The 21,800-nt window shown below is 50.6% G+C and overlaps 5 protein-coding genes across 5 annotated transcripts; 3 read left to right on the top strand and 2 right to left on the bottom strand.

Annotated features, from left to right (window-relative positions):
• Nucleotides 1-162: 162 nt before the first annotated feature.
• On the top strand, nucleotides 163-7,356 carry PSV08DRAFT_202973 (uncharacterized protein; the record flags this gene model as incomplete). Its single annotated transcript, XM_014227037.1, has 6 exons — nucleotides 163-1,092; nucleotides 1,279-1,483; nucleotides 1,526-1,886; nucleotides 1,941-2,171; nucleotides 2,975-5,119; nucleotides 5,228-7,356. 6 exons carry the CDS (start codon nucleotides 163-165, stop codon nucleotides 7,167-7,169), a joined length of 5,814 nt encoding a protein of 1,937 aa, XP_014082512.1. The 3' UTR covers nucleotides 7,170-7,356.
• Nucleotides 7,357-9,761: 2,405 nt separating this feature from the next.
• PSV08DRAFT_362402 (uncharacterized protein) lies at nucleotides 9,762-10,597 on the top strand (the record flags this gene model as incomplete). Its single annotated transcript, XM_014227039.1, has 2 exons — nucleotides 9,762-10,491; nucleotides 10,543-10,597. One exon carries the CDS (start codon nucleotides 9,762-9,764, stop codon nucleotides 10,485-10,487), a length of 726 nt encoding a protein of 241 aa, XP_014082514.1. The 3' UTR covers nucleotides 10,488-10,491; nucleotides 10,543-10,597.
• Nucleotides 10,598-11,139: 542 nt separating this feature from the next.
• PSV08DRAFT_179949 (kinase-like domain-containing protein) lies at nucleotides 11,140-12,299 on the bottom strand (the record flags this gene model as incomplete). The annotated part of the gene is made up of 4 exons (XM_014227041.1): nucleotides 11,140-11,496; nucleotides 11,550-11,767; nucleotides 11,825-12,099; nucleotides 12,160-12,299. The coding sequence occupies 4 exons, from the start codon at nucleotides 12,297-12,299 to the stop codon at nucleotides 11,140-11,142; spliced, it is 990 nt and encodes a 329-aa protein (XP_014082516.1).
• Nucleotides 12,300-12,935: 636 nt separating this feature from the next.
• Nucleotides 12,936-14,112, top strand: PSV08DRAFT_390802 (uncharacterized protein; the record flags this gene model as incomplete). Its single annotated transcript, XM_014227042.2, has 1 exon — nucleotides 12,936-14,112. Exon 1 carries the CDS (start codon nucleotides 12,985-12,987, stop codon nucleotides 14,110-14,112), a length of 1,128 nt encoding a protein of 375 aa, XP_014082517.1. The 5' UTR covers nucleotides 12,936-12,984.
• A 13-nt stretch (nucleotides 14,113-14,125) lies between these two features.
• On the bottom strand, nucleotides 14,126-15,548 carry PSV08DRAFT_299534 (uncharacterized protein). The gene has a single exon (XM_014227043.1). It carries the CDS (start codon nucleotides 15,332-15,334, stop codon nucleotides 14,354-14,356), a length of 981 nt encoding a protein of 326 aa, XP_014082518.1. The 5' UTR covers nucleotides 15,335-15,548; the 3' UTR covers nucleotides 14,126-14,353.
• Nucleotides 15,549-21,800: the final 6,252 nt, after the last annotated feature.

Genomic DNA, 21,800 nt, shown 5'->3' with positions numbered 1-21,800 from the left:
CAAAGCATGGACGACCAAGAACAGATGATGAACGGGCATAGACGAGCTTAGACGAGCAGCAGCCGCCACGCCGTTGCAACGCTCATCCTGTCCGGCCCCGGACATGCCCTTTTGCCTGGCCCCACCTATTCCTCCACCGCTGCCAGCCTATATTCCGACAACATGCCCCCCAGCCTGCACCCCCGTCTGAGACAGGCGCTGGCCACCGACGACTTCTACCTCCCCCCTCAGGACACCATCGAACAATTGCCCCTCGAGTACCATGACCCCGAGCAACGGGCTGCGAAGCGACGACGGGTCGAGGCAATTGCCGCCCAATACCTGCGAGGCCGGCCGCCTGTCATTCTCACCGCGGGGCTAAGAGGACCATTCGACCCTGACAACTGGAGGAACCCATGGACGAAGCCGACAAAAGAGAAGCGCAAGACAGCACAGGCGGGCAACACGAGGCGGAAACGAAGCAGCAGGCCACAAGCTGTGGCGCAAAGTCCGGCGCCCTCGATGGTCTCGATAGCTTCACCGGAAACCTCAAGGGCTACCCGAGCCATCCACCTCAGTGCCCAGGAGCCCGACGATAGCCTTGGTCACGTCCAGGTTGCACCCTCGACTGCTCCATTAGCAGACGAAGACGACATTCGCGCTACCACTACTACAGACTCTTTTAGCGTAGATGCTGGAACATGCATACGCCGCCAAACTCCCTCGATGAATCCTTTCTGGTTGCGCCGCCCTGACTCAGCTCGTGTCGATATGCGCAAAGCCACAAGCGAACGATTCGATTCATCACCGACGCGTTCTCGGACGCGGCATACGGTCTCACAGACTGAAGCAGTGGCAGAGCTGCGCATCAGTTTTCCAAAAGAGACAGTGCGCGTATCGAGGTCGCCGCCAAAAGAGACGTTACCTGAGACCTGGAAATGGAGTGCTTCAGCTTCTATGGACATTTCAGCACCTGCTGTAGATTGTGAGGACACAAGGAGTGGGAAGGACTACACGGCGCAGACTGCCTGCACACCATACAGCACCGAGCAGGCGCAACGCTCGCAGCGAACCGTCCCAATAGTTACGTCGTCAATGGGCAGCCAAATGACGGTCTCAAGAGAGGATATACAACGCTCCGCGGAGCGACTCGTCGACTCCATGTCTAACACTGGTATCTCGGCTAAATCATCACAACAATCAAAGCGGAGGATGTCACGCAAAACTCCTAAATCTACACAACAGGATGACTCTGTCTCTCCTGTCTCTGTTCCATCGCCTACATCTACACATAATAAGAGAGCTCGGGCAGACCTTGTTGGCAACAGACCTAATAGACCAAAGCCAAGAGCTGTCAACTTTGATTCTTCACCGGAGAAAGGTTCACCGATTGCAAGGAAACGTCATGAAGAGGCACGGGTTGTCGAAAATGATCCAGGCGCAGAGAAAGAGCAGGAACAAGAAGAAGAAGAAGAGGAGGAGGAGGAGGATGCAGAGGGAGAGAGTGCAATGGCTTCACAAACAGTCAAGACCAAGGATATGCCAGACCACGAGGAACATCTACACGAAAGCAATTCAGGTCGAGGTTCGGAATGGTGCACGCAAGCTGCCATGGTACGAGCTCAACTCGAGTTCCAGCAAAGCACATTCCCCACATTGTCGCCCGCCACCATTCGAGCAGAGTCACCAGTATCGCTAGACACAGGCCGTCGGATTTTGGATGCACCAAGCACAGCGACGACACCACGTATAGCCATGACGGTCGAGCGAAACTCGGCAATAGCGAATGAAAGTGGGTTTCGTGGACCGCCGATCAGCACACAGGATCTTTTTGGGGCAGCTTCGCCCTTTAAGTTTAGCACGACGAAGAAGAAGAAGACGGAGGAAAGCCAGCGAAGCAACTCAAGGTTTTCCATGGGACGAAGTGACGTTGGAGCACCAAAGCAGGGCGACGTGACGAGCAACAGCCCCACCCCATCGGCGGGGCGGATCCCCCTCAAGGACAAGAACACGACGGCATCATTCTGGAGCTTCGTGTCGGAGAAGGCTTCACAGGGGTCGCAAAGGTCTGCGGGGGAGCGATCGGGGTGTTGGGCGAGGGAGAGAGAGTTTCCGGGCTTGCACCTTGATGCGTCAGTCGACGACTTTGGCCGGCACTATGCAGCGCCGTTTGTAAGAGGCCTAGAGGACGGGTGAAGGGCAAGGTAGTTGCAATGGCAGAGGACGGAGGCAGGCAGGGCAAGATGAAGCAGGCGGTGAGAGGCCACGTTCCGGAGTGATTGGTCGCGAAGGGGGAGCGGGAAGGGGACCATGCATAGTTGCTGCAAGGGAAAGGACGGTGGTGGTGGTGCGCAGATAGCAGATGACGAGATGAACAAGGCCGTCGAGCAGAGGAGATACGAGGGTGCAGCTTGCCAGCGGGGGCCGCGCCAGGGGAGCGAGGGGCGTGGGCGTATGGCTAAAGCATGTGTATGTGTGTATGTGCGTGTTGTTGTTGTTGATGTTGTGATGTTTGCCGTCAATCGGCCGATGGGATCCGGGCAGGACTGGGCAGGAATGGGGCGCACGGGCGCACGGGCGCTCCATGGTGGTTATCGCCAACACGGATACCCATGCCGTGTAGATGGCCATGTGCAGCGACACTGGTTGCGGCCAGCAAAAACAACAAAGCGCAACAAAACAAAAAACAGTACATGGCATGGCATGGCATGGCATGGCATTGATAACAGCGGCGGCCGGAAAGAGGATATGCGCTCGGCCGGGTGCACATGGCAATGCCGCTCTCTGCGTGGTGAAGCCCATCGCCCTCTCGCACGCACGCCCATCTCACAGCGGCGGACGCGCGCCGGGGACGCGCCAAGGCAGACGTCATTGGGCCGCTCGCTTGCGATTCGTCTTCGCGCCACTCTGGACTCTGACGCCAAACCACCGACATTTGGAACGTGGACCGTCGTCTGCTCTCACTCGCCCACGCCCCGGATCCGCCTGCTGCAAGCCATCGCCCAACGCCGCCCCTCGACCTGCTGCCAGAGCCCGTTGCTGTGCGCTCTCTTGCGCTAGGTCGCTCCAAGACCTGCTGCCCCTGTTGGCTGTCCGCTGCCTCTCCGCCGCGCCCGACGACTGTCCGCATCCTGGCCACCCCGTCCAGCGCCCGCCCGGCAATATCTGCCACACATCCCGCCACGAGGTGCCTTTCACACGGTCGAATCAATGTCGAGCCCATGTCGCCCCAGCCGGACCTCCAAGGAAATGCCTCACCCCCCGCCTCGGTGAGGTCCACCGCCAGTCAACAAGACCATGCCTTGGTCCCGAAGAGCCTCTCCCAGACGGGCCGCTCGCGTACCGCCCCTCTTGCTCACGACTCCCCCCTCTGGAAGTCGTCAATTGACCGTCCCCAGCTCGATGAGCGCGACAGCATCTTTGCTACCACCTACCTGGCCTCAGAAAGCCCAATCTCCTCTCCCCGCGCCACCGCTCGCCAAGTAGATTGGTCCAACGATGCTCCCGAGCACAGCTTGTCAGACATGGCCGCCCCAGCTCCTCCCCAAAGGCGACTGATAGACCCTCCCATCATACGCAGAAAGCACTCGACCATCCCGCCCATCAGCTCAATTGACCACCACGCCCTCCTTAACACCCCCTTCAACTCCCGCACAACCATGGCCACCGCCATGTGCCTCGAGACTCCCCATCACAGTCCTCCGCCTTACATGAGTCCCGTCGAGTCCCCCGTCCACCGCCCGGTTACGCCACACCGCCCAGAGCTCCAGTCCACATTGCAGGACGCTCTGCTTGAGAGTGACGAGAGGCGCAGGAACAGAGAATGGCGCGAGGGCAAGCCCGTGCCGTTCAAGGGCAACGTTATTCTCGACACCCCAATCATGGACCAGGAAATGGAGAAGAAGATTGAAGCTACTCTTGCCAAGACCGAACAGCCCACCACCGCTCGCAGCCGGAAAGCAAGTCACTATCTTCGTGTTTTCAAGGACGGTGACCCCTCAGAGGAGCCCAAAAAGAAAGAAAAGGCTAAAGAGCGCTTACCGAATGAGAGAACTCTGTCGACCCTGTTAGAGGAAGGATCAGCAAGGCTTAATGGGGCTGAAACAAGCAACCTCACTGAGCAACTGCGGCGTGCGTCGCTTGCCTCGTCAGCAGTCCAGTCTCCTGCAGGCGGTCCGAAAGAATCGTATTTTGAATCAAAGCCAGGTCCACGCACAGACACAGGCATTGCCATAACACCTCCTTCTCAAACAAATGTCCAAGGCGACTCGGACAACCGGCAGCTTCCAAGACGCCTCCTCGAAGATATCCGAGGTTTTGGTCACCTCACTCCCAGCATCGAAAGACGATCGCCCGTGTCGCGCAGTTTACCAACTGCAGCTATTGACAAGGTTCACGCTCACGCACCCACCAACGGAACTCCATACCACCATGAGTCTTCGGACTATTTTCAGCCCAAGGACGGAAGCAGTAGGGAGCGCACGCCGGGTTCGGAGGAGGAGGAAGAATCGGAAAAGGAGCAAATATCCTCGGCGCTCTACTTCCCCCATCGTCGTGTAAAGCCAAGCGAGCAGGCCGCCAAAGAAGCAAGTAATCAAGATGGAGAGATGAATGTTGTCGAGAAGAGGGCTTCGATTCACGAGAGTGCAGTGCCCAAAGGGTGGGCTACTGAGAAGGAGGTGCAAACCCCACAAGAGGTAGAAATTTCTCTACAATCCACAGATACAAATCAATGCCTACATGGTGACATCCCCACGGCAGCTCCCGTAAAGAAAGACAAAGATCAGCCGTTGACGCCCTCGGCTGTTGATTCGCTTTCAGGTGAATCAGAGCCTGAGTCGCTTGCTGAGTCGGCTCAATCACTTCTTGGCTATGAATCCAGTGCGACTGATGATCTAGGTACGACGCCCACTGCAGCAACCTACAAAAAAGAACCCAAAAATGCTTCGGTTGCCCCGTCTCAGCCGCCAGCCCCACTGGGTGCTGTCGAGTTGAAACCGTACGATCATCAAGTAGGCGGCCACTCGACTGTTTACCGCTTCTCAAGACGCGCAGTCTGCAAGCAGCTAAACAATCGAGAAAACGAGTTTTACGAAACAGTTGAGAGGCAGCATCCGGAACTGCTAGATTTCTTGCCAAGGTATGAAATCCCAACTGCACTACTGAGCGAAGCTGAAACTTCAGCCAAGATTTTCTTTCGCCCTTTCTGCTCGTATTAAGAATTGTTTGCTGATAGAGTATTGCCTAGGTATATCGGTGTCCTGAACGTGACTTACCGTAAAGCACCCAAGAAAAAGAAGACGCACAAGGACAAGGCCAAACACGATGTTGGCGTTAACACATCGACGACGCAGTCAGAAAATCCTTCAAGGCAGGCCTCTACAGCCCCTGGTGATCCAAGCAAGCCGGAATCGACTCGAGTTGTTAGTCACTCGCAGCAAATCATGCCTACCCCTCAGGTCATTTTTGAGAACAATCGTCATATCATCCCGGATAATTTGTTCCGAGTACCACCACGCTCTACAACGCCTGATCCATGGATGAGAAGTTCTTCATATTCTTCTTCACAGCAGCATCGGCGATATCAGAGCGACTACGGGTACCATCCGAGGAGCTCCTCACGACCGCCATTGCAGCATACCACCAGCTGGGGCGTTACAACAATCAATCGAAAGCTGCAAGAGGAAGTTCTGCGACAGGTTTTTGCTCCACCAACCATACATCATCGACAACGCCACCATCGTCACCATGTCATAGCTTCACGCGCCGTCGGAGATTCCCCGCAGTCCACGGTAGGCTCTGCGCCTACGATAAGGAGGAACAGCACAGACGTAGCCACGTTGCATTCGCAGCCTCCGGAAGAATGTACCAGGAAACAGGTCTTGAAGGCAGAAGCGCGACGTCATGCTTCGGGCGGAAGCGCTGATTTCCCCAGCCACAGCTCAATGCCAGGCTCTGGAATCAATGATGAAGCGTCAAAACCGCCACCTGGTATCCTCCCTCGACGCCGCCACTCCGGTAGCGGCTTGACGAGGAGGCCCCTTGGAATTGATACTGAACAGCGCCACGGTCTCGAGTACTATGAAGAGGACGGTTACGGTGGTGATGCAGAAGAAGAGGTTTTCAAAATGGACGAAGACTCGAAAACCAGCAGTCAAGAAGACAGAGGCCGGCCGCTACAAAACAACAGAGCTCCCAAAGCACACCACTCCGAAGTGCCACCAGAAGGTACCATGTTACCAGCAGCCCCCGCTGTGCCGAGTAACATGGCTGCTACACCTAGCGAAGAGCCAAGCAATCCCGAAAGTGCCCTACAGCAATCTGACGAGCGTGTGCAGCATTTCATCCTCCTTGAAGATCTCACAGCAGGCATGTCAAGGCCCTGTGTTTTGGATCTGAAAATGGGCACGCGTCAGTATGGCATCGAAGCAGATGAGAAGAAGCAACGTTCTCAACGGCGCAAGTGCCAAATGACGACCAGCCGCGAACTTGGCGTGCGAGTCTGTGGCATGCAGATCTGGAATGTGAAGACGCAGAGCTATATTTTCGAGGACAAGTATTTTGGCCGAGATCTCAAGGCTGGGAAAGAGTTTCAGGACGCACTGAAGCGTTTCTTCTGGGACGGGACTGGGTACAAGGCGGCGACTAGACACATTCCCGTCATCTTGGAGAAGATTAGCCAGTTGGAACGCATGATCAAAAATCTGCCCGGCTATCGATTCTACGCAAGTAGCTTGCTGATGCTCTATGATCGCGGGGATGGTGATTCAAAAGAAAAAGACGGGTCGACCTCTCAATCCAATGGTAACTCTGCAACAAAAAACGAAGAAGCCGCTACTGGACCCTCCGGGCCAGGGAACGCGTCTCCTTCGAAGGCGGAAAAGCATTCAGAGATCAAACTCAAGATTGTCGACTTTGCCAATTGCGTGACTGCAGAAGATCCCTTGCCTGATGACCTTCCCTGCCCTCCCGAAAACCCCAATGGCATCGACCGGGGTTATCTCCGTGGACTCCGATCGTTGCGATTGTACTTCCAGCGCATCTGGAACGACATCAACGAAGAGTGGGTTGAGCGAGGTGAAGGTGAAGGCATGGCGCGCAACCATCACCACGGACCTGGCCTGGGCGAAGTTGGCGCAGGCTGGATGGATGACACGGGAGGCGAGGATACTGGCTATGTCAGTTTCTAGACATGGTCACGAAAGTGTGACGTGTCTACAAAGGAAATTGGAGATGGAATTCCGGGTCTCATTCTATTTTACCTACGCTTCAGTTCTCGATTCCCGTTTCTGTGTGTTTTGAGCATGGTGTATGGCGCAACAAGGAAAGACAAAGCTAATGAAATTGAACGCTCTGTAACCGGCGTAGCATTTGCATGGGCAGGGAAACCTTTTTTTGTCTGTTGGTTTCACATATAGGATCTGGTTGTGCGTTTCAATTTTTATCTTTCATCTTGTAATACTACGGTTAACATCCCCTATGTCACCGGACACACTATGTGACCGAACAAGATTACCATTTAGACACGTTAGTTCTTCACTCGCGAATTTATTCAGCTATAGCCATTCAATAAAACAGTTATCTAGCTATTTCTACTCTAGTAATTAGCTTGTGATAGGAAAACTACCGCGGTTTTGATAATGTTGTTGATTATTTTGTTGATATTGTTCATAGTCGCTTTAGCGGATCTCGCCTGCAAGATTACCGCTCTTCGCTATTCTACAAATTCCAAAGTTACAACAAGAAATCGCTATTAAAAGAGAATGTTATTAACTACAAGTTTTGGAGACAGTAATTCATTAAGAATGCCTCGCTGGGCAGCAATGGAGAAGATGGTGAGCAGCTGGAAAATTCAACTTTTGGCTGGGAAAGACGAGATTCAAAGACTAAGATCTGTTCATGCAAGTCATTGGACAGTTATCGCTGGGTGGGCTTTGTGGGGAACATGCGTGAAGTCTTAGAATATGCTTAGTTATAGCCTAAGCGCTATCACGTAAAATTATCACGTGTAATAACAGAGATGAAGTAATGTTATTAAATCTCCTGTTTTTGCATCTTTGGCATTGCAAGAAACATTAGATAGAACAGCGAATAATCAACTGTATACAGTAGTGACTGATATGGGCTTCCCGTTGCTACACTTCAGTTATCCTGAGTGCGCGGCGCTCAGAAAGGCGCTTACTAAATAAATGTTAGCGCCTTTCTCAGTGGTGGTGTATATGGCTTAGAGAGTAGCGATCTCATGAGTCGTAGCTACATATACCTATCATCTACACAGTATAAATTTTGAGACATCTACAAGGTAAGGGCTGGAGCGGGTCGGCTATCATGCTCGCCATCAGTGGCAAATACTGGCCACATTTTGTTACTTCACATTGATCAGCACATGTTAGCAAACTGACTAGTGGAACACGTTATCAGATGGCGCTATGTACTTCGACCGCGTCACTACAGGTAAAAGATTGCTATACATCCCATGACTGAAGGATATACAGAATTCCGCTCCTATTCCACGTCTTCTTCGTGGATTCCTCTCCTCTAAAGTCACACTGTGGGCCTCTCTTGCTTTGAGGCTTTCGCCATGGCTATCGGGCTTATATTCGTCATCCACTCGTCCCAATCGTATGCGTCCTCCAAACAGAGTTCCCATGGCCATTCCAAATCATGAGTTTCATCAACCTTAGAATCGAGCTGGAAGAAATACTGCCTTAGAATCTCCGCGTCTTCTTCCTTCAATGTCTGAACCGTGGACGGTCTTGTAGGTTCCACTTGGAATTTGAACCCACATTTAATAAGCAGTTTAGACCCTTTGGTCTTTACTTTTGGTTTCTTTGTCCATCTCCTTTTACGCTTCTTTAAACTTTCCTTGTGCTCTTTTTGACAAGCCAGGCTGCTGCGGTCGGTCCGGGTCACTGAATATTCAATGACGAGATATTTATCTTTCTTGGAGAATATAAATGAAACTGTGTCGCTGTTTTGCTGTGTGCCCATGCTCGCTCAAAATTTGATGTGTCTTCCTAGCTGAGGATTTTCGAGCAACCTTGCCATGCCTAAATGTAGTTTGAGCATGCAAGCGTGGTTCTTCCGCCACGTAGCATAACTGTGGTAATCATGCATAACCTAGGTCGCCATTGGATCAAATACTGACCGGAAAATGAATGCATGAGCGCCATTCTCTCGAACCCCGCTTCTTCGTGCTATCTTCAGCCAATTACCTCCACTTTCTTCACTGCCGGTTAATTCTGCATATTCTCACTGATCAGGTTAAGAATGGCTATAACAGGAAGCCTTTCTGAACCATCCTTGCAGGTAGAATATATTAACTATGCCTAAATGTAGTTTGAGCATACGAGCGTGGTTCTTCAGCTCCGCCACGTAGCATAGCTGTGGTAATCATGCATGACCTGAATCGCTATTGGATTAAATGCTGACCGGAAAATGCATGAGCGCCATTCTCTTGAACCCCGCTTCTTCGTGTTATCTTCAGCCGATTTTCTTCACTTTCTTCACTACCGACCAACCCTACTCATTCTCATTCAAGAATTGCTATGGCAGGAAGCCCTGGATCGTCCTCGCAGGTAGAATGTACTTGCAGCTGCCGTGACAAAAAACCTGCCTTTTCTCCTCAGGCTAAGTCCTGGAAAATAGCCCTCGAACAACACAAGGAAAATTATATTAGCCTTGTCACGGAACGTTGGCCTCTTTTTGACTGGATCTGCCAGCTTCTAGGGCGTGTTCCACCAAATCAGGTTGACATTGGGTACAGAATCAGCTTAGCTGAAATGCACCGAATGTACATGCGAGCACTCCAGATAGAACTAGTCAAAATAGGCGTAGCTTTGCAATTCGACAATAAGGACGAGAACACGTCCGAGGAGGGGAAACTGAGAATGAAAAACGCAGAAATGACTCTCGAACCAGCTTTGGCAAAATATAGTACGAATACATTCACCCTAAACACAAACGAGAAATTGACGATTGGAAATCTAGCTCAAGCAGTTCGTGACTACGAGTACATGATGACTAGTTCGAGGGCATACGATTACTTCATCGTATCTTCTGAACGTGTATACGATGGAGATATTATTCGTCAAAATCTTAGAGACCGTCCAGACTATGAAGAGGCCATAGCGAATCTATACGCAAAAGAAATAAACTCCGCGCTGCCCACCGGTCCTTGGGAGTGCCTTGACAAGAACAGCCGTGCGAATCCAATCGGTAGGACACGCAACGACAGCATAAAGAGTTTATTACGCCACAACTTCTGGGGGAAACTGAGTGCAGCTATTGTTGGCTCAGGGTTTCTGGTTGGTCCTATGTGGCTCCTGGCTTTGAAGCAACATCTCTACCTGCAACTGGAAGCTACAACAGGCTTTGTGTTTATGTTTGGGCTTATTTTGGCGTACTTCGTGGACAAGGTTGACCAAGTCTTTGCTGGTGCATTAGCATACGCTGCAGTTCTTATGGTGTTTGTAGGCCTGTCTATACAGGGGGCGGATACAGGCTAAGTAGGTATTCGCCTACCTCAATAGAACTGCTGTGTCTATTGCTAAATACCTATAGCTGCTTCAAAAAACAGAGCAGGATCTCGTTGAGCCAGCGAGCGCTGGAGGGGGGAGAGAGAAGGCGCTGGGGAAGGACCACCCCAACACGCTGACCAGCGTATACTGCCTCGCCCACCTTGATCACACAACAAGGCGCTACTTAGAAGCCGCAGAGCTGTATCAAAGAGCGTACCACGGGCGTATATGGACGCTCGGCTCTCAACACCCACGAGCTGTTGCCTGCGGCGAGCATTTCGTAGCGCTGCAGCGAGAGGCGAAAGCGACAGCAAGTCTCACTTCACTACTGTCTTCGAAGATTCCCAGGGCAACCATATCACGACCAAGCATGTTTATCCTTAAATCCACTCCTCCGGACCAGCGAGATCAGGGTAGAATGGCATGTCGAGCAGCAAGACACTCTTGACAATGAGAGGAACCTGAAGGATCTGGAGTCACAGTCTGAGTTTTTTTCCGTTAATGCTATGATCGAAAGGTGTTACACAGAAGCAAAAGAAGGAAAGAAACGGGGGTCATTATGACTAAATTAGCTTTTCAAGAAGCCATTATAATACTATGCTTCAACTTTAACACGGCAAACCTAATACGCAACTGTCACTCAAGAATTGTCATCTTCGACCCAATAACTATCCTTTACAATCTCTGACATCGTTGCTCTCTTGGCAGGATCAAGATTGGTCATCATTAAGATCAGCCTCTTTGCTTCGTCCGTGAGGTTAGGAAACACGTCCTCTGTCCAATCCGCAAAATCCCCATTGACGTCGTTCTCCTTCACTGCCTGCCACAAGTTGGTTAAAAGCCCACCAGCATTGGCATCATCGACATGCTTTATAAGTTCATCCGGTAGGGGGCCGAAGGTCGAAAGTAGTTTAAACAAAACCACCACTTCAGGCTCAGTGTCAAGCTCCGCGAAGTCGAAATGCAATGACTGCACCCCCTTGATAACGTAGAGACACTAGATTAGGTAGTTAATAAGCTCATACAGGTCTTAACAAGTACAAGACCTACCAAGAGAGCAAAAGAGAAGACTTCAGAAGGCTTTCCTACGCCTTTTCCTAGCTGTCCTTCTGGGCTACGCCACATAACGTTTCCAATCTTATAGTTTAGTAGTTTCTCGCCTTTCAATTTCAAAGCACAGTCCATGTCGCCTAAGACTACTCTCTCTAGGTGAAATCCGTCCCTTGAGTCCACGTACCAATTGAGGAAGACATTGTCTGGTTTCACGTCTATAGACAAATTAGTAAAACTTTTATCGAAACTAAGCTATACAGGTAGTTTTTCACCTAGGTGAATCCAATTTTTCTTATGCATTTCAGCAAGTGTGTTTCCGATCTCATTCAATATCTTTTTCCTCGCTGTCAATGGAAGAGGAGGGTAATTCTCTACTAATGCGAGTAAATCTGATTTGAAGTATTCGTAAACGAGAATATTCTCCTTTTTAATCTTGTCTACATAAATGCGAAGACGGGGATGACCTTCAAACTCGGCTCGAAATTCCTGCAGATGCTCCAAGATGGACTCAGAGACGGGCTTCATGACGTAGGGTGTCTTGTCACAGCTGGGAAAAAGCGGTCAATTTCACCTATTCTGATAGATACGCGGGAGTTGCGGAACACACAGCGCAAGGCAAACGCTAAGTTCGGGCTTCTTGGGGTGCCGTTGGAGCACTTTTTGGAGGTTATACTCGCGACCACTCTGCCCAACAAGCGTAGAAATCATCCTTGTGGCTTGCAGAACACGGACCGGACGAACGATCATGTGAACTTCGGGGTGTATCAAGCTACCTTAAGTAATTTCGGGATAGGTGGGGGCGATGCGGTTAACAGACGTTGCTAAGGATTGGAATCAAGTAATTTGTGCAAATTTAAATCCATGACTAGTACTATAGCTGGTCAGTGCATGCAACAGTTCAGCCAATGCAACACCCTGTTTATGATTAAAAAGGATACTATTAACGCCCATACAAGAGCTATTATTATAAAAACACTCAGTAGATTAGTCTATATAGTCTATATAATTATTCTATCTAATTAGATTTTATATATAGTGTAGTATTATGGCTGCGCAGAGTGATTTTGGTATCCCAGGTACGGATGTTGGAAAAGTAGAACTTCTCAGCGCTAGCTTACTACTACGAAGTCAATATCTAGACTTGGTGTAGTGTTTTACTTGCGACGAGTTTCCTGGCCAATCATCTTATATCTTCAACACATGATAAGGAAAGCCTGGGCGTGGTTTACTTATCGCGGACTAGATGAACTGCTATCTGGATATGCAAAAGACAAGCATTCTAATCGCGAAATGGGAAACTTTCCCGTAACCACCTCTACCCCACTAATGCAGCAGCAACCCCTCATCGTCCGCAAGTCACAGCAGCCTGCATGTTCCACCAAGCACACACTTGGTCATATCGTCTGCGAGCGACCACTTGCACGGCCCGGCCATGTCTCCTCTAACCATTGACCCCCCACTGCTCAACTCGGCAAATCCCTGGTGCACCACGCTCTCCCAATTGCAAGATCTCTACACCAACCCCCACACTGGCGCCATAACAACCCGCACCTCACTCCCTTCGTCTACAAACAAAGGATTCCCCCACGACCCCAGCATCCACCAATTCACCTTCTTCACCCCGGACACCCTCTCCAGCTCAACCCCAAACACGGACTTATCAGACGATGCCTCGACGACAGGTAGTCTCAACACGCTCGGCTACTCGCCCATCCCCCTGTCGGAATACCTATCCTACGTGCAAACAATAAGCAACACACACTGCGCCTCGGTACCGCTCCACAGCCGCACCACGCACAAGCCCATTATCGTGTCGGTGACGGGCACCGCGGACCAAGTGGTGCAGTGCTACCGCCAAATCCGCACGTGCCAGCGCACCGTCCGCATGCAACTAGCCATGGAAATCAATCTTTCGTGCCCAAACATTCCTGGGAAACCGCCGCCTGCGTATTCGAGGACAGAGCTGGCGCAGTATCTGCGTGGGTTGGGAGAGGAAATGGCGCTTCAGCAACAACAAGAAGAAGCCCACGACAAAGGGCAAGCGAGCAAGGCAGGAAACAAGTCAGAAATCCCCGTAGGAATTAAAACTCCACCGTATACGTACCACGACCAGTTCCAGAGCTTAATCGATGCACTGCTGGATTGTAGCGGCAAAGGGTCGTGTCCGGTCGACTTTATCACGGCGGTGAATACGCTTGGCTCGTCGCTTTTGGTCGCTCCATTTTCTTCTTTCTCCCCAACCACTACTACATCCTTCCACCCAACCCTTGCCTCGGCAAATGGCACAGGAATCGGCGGTCTGGCAGGCACACCGCTGCATCCTCTCGCGCTGGGCAATGTATACACCATCACGCAGATGCTGGGGCAGCACGAGGTGTTGAAGGGGGTACAGGTGATTGGGGTTGGGGGTGTGGCGGATAAAGAGGGGTATAGGCGGATGAGGAGGGTTGGGGCCAGGGCTGTGGGTGTGGGGACGGCATTGGGGAGGAAGGGCGTGGCCGTTTTCGAGGAGATTGGGGCTGTAAAGGTAGAAGAACAAGGGGAGGAGGGAAAGGAGTGAGGATAGTTTTTATGGTCGTTTGCATAAGTGTTACTATGTTGTTTGGTATTTGCTTCATATTATTTTGGTATACATTTCGTGGGTGGTATGTCCTTTGGATCTAGTATTATTTTTATTTGCTGCAATGTTCATTATGCTTTCTTTCCTTTTTTTTAGAACTAGACAAAATTATCATGGGTATCTCTTTTTTTTCTGTTCCTTTCTTTCCCCAAGAACGGTGAGAGGGGTTTCCTAATTAGCTTCATGCAGCGTATTTCTTTTCACCATGCCTCGATGCTAGTTCTGCTGCACCCCTTGCAGCCAGCCATTCGCTGTCCCCTCGCTCATTAACACTTAACATGCCACTAACGTCCATTTCCAGCTCGTCCCAAAGAGCCTCCTCGACTCTGCTCTTGAATTCGGCGTCTGCACCGTGACTGCCTAGGAGAACGATTCTACCTGGCGCCTTGCCCTGCGGGCTTAGAATAAGTGCGATGCTTTGCTTCACCTGGGACCAGAATTTTGCTCGTGGCGCGTCGTACATGGGGAGATGCCACCAGCCGAGATCAGAGCGTATGCTGCGGTTGATTATGTGTCCTTGTGATGCGTAGTCTCTGCAGGTGTATTCGTGCATGCTTGCGCTGAAGGCGCCGTCGTCGAAGGCGAGGAAGAGAACATGTTGCAGATGTTCTGATTTCGATTGTGTGGTGCATGAGGATGCAGGCTTGAGAGCGGCGTGGGTGGCCATTGCTTCTTCGTAGAGTACGGCGCTGTCGTCGGACGAAGCAAGTCCTGCAGCTACCATGGCTTTCTGGAATTTCCGTTGAAGCCTGGGAGCCTGGGGGGATAGGGCTAATGCGGCTTGTTGTACGGAATCATCCAGCTCCGTCTCGATGGCTCGGTGAAGTCGGATCATGAAGCCGGACAAGACCATTTCATCGCTGGGTTCGAGTGGTCCAGTGTAGCCGGAGCCAGAGGACATCCACCGCCGCATCAGATCTTGATAGTCGGCGTCTCCTTGCATCCTGACAAGATCCCTGGTTGTTCCATTTTGGTAATGAGCGGCGGCCACGGCATGTGACGTTGTAAAGTGAAGGCCAATCGTGGGCGAAGCGTGCGTGGTTTTATCCTCGACGCTGGCTGTGTCGCCTGTGGCCTTGTCGACAATGGGTACTTGGTGTGCCTGCCGAATAACCCGTGCACTAGCCAAAGGCACGAGAAACAGCAGAGTGGACAGCTTCATGTTGAAGTGGGGGGATATTAGTAAATAAGGGCGGGGCTGACGAAAGACAACGAGGGCGCAAGAGAAGGGCTGGCAAGGGGCCAAGAGAAGACCAAGTAAGTGCAAGAGAGCGAACAATGGTGGGTGACGGCACGGTGAATGGCGGCGGTGGTGGTAGTGGTGGCAGCCGTCAGGGCAAAAGAGTGGCAGGTGTGAACGGCAAACCGGCGACAGCAGGAGCGGTCGGTCGGGGTCGCGTGGGGATATGGGCCCGTCTTATAGTAGTCTCAGGGAGAGGGCGTTGCAGACAAGCATCCGACGGTACCGTGTGGCTTGCCAGAGCTTGCCAGATTCCGATAGCGCCTGAGTGGGCTGGTTCCATGGGCGTCAAAGGCCCGTGGTGCCGTCGAGTAAGTATTGGGAAGGTTGGCGCTAGGCCGGGTAGGGCACCGAGGCATAGCTAGAGTGCCTTGGTTGCTGTTTGATGAGCGCTGCTGAACACGGCCACGGTCTGAGGTTGTCCACATGCCTGCCCGACGGCTCCTCAGGCGCTTCGCTGTTTCGTGGGGCCCGCCTGGGCTGGGTGCCGTGTGCGACGTTGAGACGGCCATGTCGAGGCGAGTGGTGTGGGCGAGGGCGAGGGCGAGTACCAAGCTTTGGCCGGTGCCGGGTCTGCCGTGATGTGAGGATGCTATTTATAAAGAGCCTTGGCATGGCCGGCGCCTGCGAGACTCGACGCACCGCCTACCTACCGACTTATTTCACGAGTTGATTGCTGCCGTCTGCCCCAGGCACGCGTCGGTGTTGGATGCCCACCTGTCTGCTGCTTACTTGCATGCGTATCATGGCTGCATTGCTCCGCGTGGCCCCGCTCTTCCAGGTACCGGTGGCGCGACATTCTGGGCCCTTATTCCCGGCTTCATTTTCACGCGCATTGACTGCTGCGTCCACATCCATCCACACTCCCCCATCCAGCTAGGCGGTCGTCTGTGGACGGCGGCTGCGCCACTTTCAATACTCGGGGTCGCCCAAGCGACTCAGTTGCCTATCCACGCGAGTGCCCTACCTGCAAGCAGACCGCACCATGCCATGGATCAAGACAGAGTTGCGACTGCTCCACCAGTCCACTACGCTCACCACCCTATCCCTAGAGCCCGTCCGTGCGACAGCCCTCCTCTACGTACGGGCCATACGACTCTGTGGCATTTGAACCCCTCTTATGCAGATCTTCCGCACTAACAACAGCATGCTTGGAGCATGCACCGTTGCGTGGTAGCAGGCCGGCTTCCCCAGCTCAACGGGTCCAGCCCTGGAATCATCCAGGCCCATCTCACATGACTCCTGTGTCGTGATCGTGGTTCGTGTACATTTCCACATCGTCAACCCCCTTTTCGTATTCCATCCATCATCAATAGTCATACGGGCATGCCCAACCCGTGCGGGGTTCAATATACGGCTATTTCCACAGCTATGGCCTTGCTGTACTCATCTGCCGAACCTCAATTTATCGCTCCACAGGGCGCAATGACAAGCTTTTGGAGATGCACAAGCGCTCGCTCCACCTGCCTTGGATTTATACAACAACCTTTTGTCCCGTCACCTTTCTGTCAGCTGAAAAAGTCACTGTAAGCTTCGTTAATATGTATGCAGTCATCTGTCTCAAGGCAGAGCGGCTCGGTCTTACTTTAGAACACGAGAAAGAACCTCTGTCCCTCCGTTGCTTCTCCTTGAAAGTATCGGAACATTTTCATCAGCACTAACAAATATTCCGCGAACGCCGATCAGAAAAGGTGGCTTTGCAGCAACAACAACAACAAAACCCCCTCTGGCTGTGCAGTAGCCCAAGTGCTTTCATCGCATCTAGGTCCTGCAATGCTAATCAGGCAAAAAGGTTGAAGATGGTGTTTTAAACTAGTGTCTAGTATTGAACACACCTACAGACGGTTTACAAAACACCTCGCTGACGCATCCATGTCAGTTTCGGATTGACAATATTCACCTGCCAACATCAGCTTACAATCAAGGCCGACCTTGGCTAGCAACAAATGGGAGCCAGCAGATTATCCAAAGTAAAATCGCTCCTCACATTTTAGTCATGGAAACCTATACTATCCACGCCACGTAACAACGACGAATGGGTGAATGAAGACTGATTTGCACGTGTCAACTACATTCATCCAGACTTAAACACAAAAGCTTTTTGCGCCACATTTCTTACAATTCTTACGCCACCGCACATTGGTCATTTATCAGGAACATCGAGTTACCCAGCAAGATTCCAACCTACACTTTTACCCCGCCATGGCCTTGTAGAAGCATAATGCTTGTAAACAATACCACCAGAATACAAATGCTCGCATTATCACTGGCGAAACTCCAACAATAAGAACTGTTCATGCGGTCGCCCCGCTCATGTGTATGGGATTAGCTGACAGTGTGCTGGTATGTCTTGGTAGTATACTGGCTTTTATTCGACTTGTTAGCATCAGTTGCTAAAAGGCACCAAATGCAACTTGTAATTACTTCTGGAGGAGCGCCACCCATCTAATTGCCAGATATGGCTAAAGTACAGTCAATTGACTATCCTCGACCCATAAATTCTCGCCGAATGTTCTTGGAGAAGTAGGGAATGGGCACATTAGAGTTTTTATTTCAATGAGCGATGGGTATCATAGATCGACTATAAACTCGATGAAATATGTGCCATTAGAACTGCAAAGTTCATAGAGAAATATTTCAGCAGTATACTCGTATATTCAAAGTACCTTCTTCACCTTCAAACCACAAATAGAGATTCGTGCCCCCAAGATGCAAAAACACACATCGAGTCCTCTACTGCTCCTACAAAAGCCGTACTAGTATCCAGACTTACCAGGCACAATACCAAAACACGGCCCACCTCTCCCAAACATCTTCTTCAAATCTTCAGCAATCGCATCCAGTCTCTCGTACGCCGCAAAATGACCACCTTTGTCATGGACGCTCTCTCGTACACTAGAAGACCTACCAAAACGTGAAAAAAAGAGCCCACAACATTTAGTTAAAAAAAACACCTCTTTAAAGTAGCTATGATTACAAAAAAGATTCAACAAAAGAAAAAAGGACAACAACTCACCCAATGTCCTCGCCCACACCCTCGGCACAACAGTAACGTCCATCCCTACGTGCCAGGTACGCTGGTAAATGGGTACCCCCCTACACTGGTGTTGTGTAGGGTTGAGTTGAGTTGCACGGGCCTCGGATTGGTGTAGGGTAGGGTCGCATAGGCCTTAGGTTGGTGTTGGGTTGGGTTATTGATTATATAAGACCTAACCCTATACTGACCTACAACGCTACATGGCACAAGTTATGTGTGTGGGGGGCGCGCTAAAATGAAGATCAGGCTCTTCTTCGGATGACAAAACCACATTTAGTACAGAGATATTCTGAATAATCACAACTCTATAGAGTATAGATAGTACTCTTTATAGTATAGGGCTTACTCTTCATCCTGGCCTGTATTGTCCCCTTGCTAGTGGCCCACATACATTATTTCTGCCAGACAGCATAGCAAGTCTTAGCAACTCTACACCGACACCTACCCAGGTCTTGGCAATCCAACCCTACCCTACACCTACCCATTTACCACTGTAAACGTGCTTACTGCTAGCTCTAGTCTTCCGCTCCGTAGTTCTCATAGACGAGGCTAGTTAAGTGTTGGCGAAGGGTCTTCCGCCTGCCGTGCCCACTTCTTATCGTGCTCTGGTCCTAGGGTATCAGCAGCTGTAAGCGCAGCCTCTGTATTACTCAGGATAGTGGAGATACGAGGTGTTGGGGTAGTGTTGCTTAATAGGCCACGCCTCGGCGAGGCGGTGGGCCACGGTAGCGCCTACTTTGCTACTATCATTCTCTCGTTATAAATTCTTCTTTCGCCTCATCAATCTTATATATTCAAACACAATTTCACCAAGATACTAGCGTTATATTCTTTACTCTTAACAACTTATCATGCATTTCTTTAGAGTTATTACTGCTTCGCTACTGTGCCTAGTTAGCACTTCCATCGCGGTATGCCATGATCCCTGCAATAACAATAACCTCGGAAAGGATTGTTCTACTACCTGTGATGTAAGTATTTCTACTAAAGCTCTTAAACAGAATAATAATAGATATATAGGGTGTTGTTACTGGTTCTGGAGTGTGTATAGATAGTAATGGACCGTTTTGTGCGCCTTTTTAAGTTGCTGGATTCTGTTGGTCTATATGTTGCAGCCTTTGCAATGCTGCAGAAACTGTTCAGCTTATACTAGGGGTTGTCAGTATTTTACTAGACAGTTAGCAATGTATCTTGAATGCGCGTATAGCTCTTCTGTCTATAAGCCGGTACCGTGATACTCAGTGAGCTATTGCTAGGGTATGCCTTGATTAAGTGCGGTACTAATCTATCTAATATCTACCACGTAGGGAAAGACATTAGTAGCTAAGATTATACTATAATAGTATGACTAAGTATTTAGCTATAGATGTGTTAAGAGTATAGCTCGAGTGGAAGTAATATAAGACTTCTGGTGTCAAGCTTCTTGTTGGTTGGTTTTCGCAGATAGAGCGGCAGGGTGCAATATTGGACAGTAACGTGCAAGTAGAATGACTCTCTATATTGTACTTGTACTTAAAACTTAAGTTGAACACATCGAGCTATAAGGGCTTAATGCCTAATGCTATATACTAAGTGAGTGTTGTGCTCATCAGTGAGCATCGCTCACTGATGAGCGCTCAGTGTTGAGCACTCTTGCCAAGTGCTGCTCGTTGGTGAGCGCTATAGTGCCAAGCACCTGCTCACTGACGAGCGTTCATTATTGAGCAGTCACGTGATGACTATTCCTAAAGAGTGTGCGTCGTTCCCTGCGGTCACTCCGCCTTCTCACAGATTACTGGTTAAACCAATGTAACGGCGAAATGCCCTCCACATTCTGAGGCTGGTCGTAGCAGCACGTAGGGACGGACGTTAATCTCCCTCGGAAAATGCGCAACCCCCAAATTCACCCTACCCACCCACCCGCTCGCCCTCTCTCTCTATCCGGCACCTCAGGCCGTAGCATTATGCCCGGCCTCATAATAAATCCGCACATGGGCATTCGGTTCCGCGCTGGTAAACCAATAAACACTAATCCACATGAGCACCTTCATCCTCAGTCCACGGATACGCCATGCGTCCACTCGACCAAGCTTCTCATAGATGCACGCCCAGCAGCGCCACGGGGCCACTATCCGCAAAAGCGTATGCCTAGCGTCTGCGGCTTTGTGCGACCTGCAGCTAGCTATACGCCTTGGCCCTCGCGCGTAAACCACGCCGAGCGCGCGAGCCCCCGCCGTCTCTCGCCGGCCGTGTATATGGTTCGCGATCTGATGCCATCGTAGACGCATGTTATACTGATTGAAGATGCTTCTTTGCAAAGACGATCCGTTGTTCACATGTACAATACCGAAGCGATGGCATGTTCATTGGTTAGACTAAAAAGTTGAATAAAGCTGTCTTTCAACAACAACAACAACAACAACAACACATTGTCGTCTGCAAGATGACGGCACTGCATCGCTCAGATTAGCAGTGACAAGATGACGTGACGGCAGGTATCGGCTTATGCATTTCGTCAAGAGATCCATGAATGGCCAGGCACAACCTCATGCTCAAATACGATGCTTTCTTCGGTAATTTCCCCCCTTTCCAAAGTTTGTAAACCTAGAAATGACATGGCATTCAATATTGTGGAGCTGACAACCCAATGCTATGGAGTTGGTTTAGGTGCATGTAAATGAAGCTGCATGATGTAGCGCGACTTGACTTGGAACTCGTTATGATGCAGAAGAACTCAATGACCTTTCGTAACTTTAAAAACAATGTGAACTCTGATTTCGCATACTGGTCCAAGCGATAAAACATGCACGCCTCTTTTGAGACCAGATTCCACAGCGGCGATCCACTATACCCCATTTGGTAGTATATTAGATCGCTGCCGTGGAATCCTACCGACAGCCCGCAAAACAGCTAAGAAGAGGGGTGCAGCTTTAGCTACATATCGGCACAGCTGCCCCCCCTGTTAGCTGTGGCAAGAGAGATTCTAGCGTTTGTCGCGTAACAACTGTCCAGCCAAAGAAGGGCATTTCTAAAGTCGCGTTAAAGATTGGGCAAATGGTAGTATGTGCTCGTTGAAGCCAATGATATTGCATTCCGTCGTGCATGAGAAGCCGTCGGAAGTAATTTTAATCTACAGCCAAAGCTGCAACAACTCGCCTTCGTGGCACATGTAAAGCTGAGCTGGCCTGGCCTTCTGTAGCACAACGTAGGCGAGATAAAGGATCATAGTACATGGAGAATAGGCGACACAACAATACATCGATTTTCGGTGCTCGGAATGAGTCGGAATACTAGCTCGGAATGCCCCGACTTGCGGTTGTGAGATGCCTGCCAATCACGAGTTACGGACCACCACCCTGCCAATCACGAGTT

This window comes from Bipolaris maydis (assembly GCF_028858645.1).
Source record: "Bipolaris maydis strain C4 unplaced genomic scaffold PSV08scaffold_7, whole genome shotgun sequence".
In the NCBI taxonomy this organism is placed as follows: domain Eukaryota; kingdom Fungi; phylum Ascomycota; class Dothideomycetes; order Pleosporales; family Pleosporaceae; genus Bipolaris; species Bipolaris maydis.
Note: the sequence above shows the minus strand (reverse complement) of the source record. Positions and strands in the feature narration are given on the sequence as shown.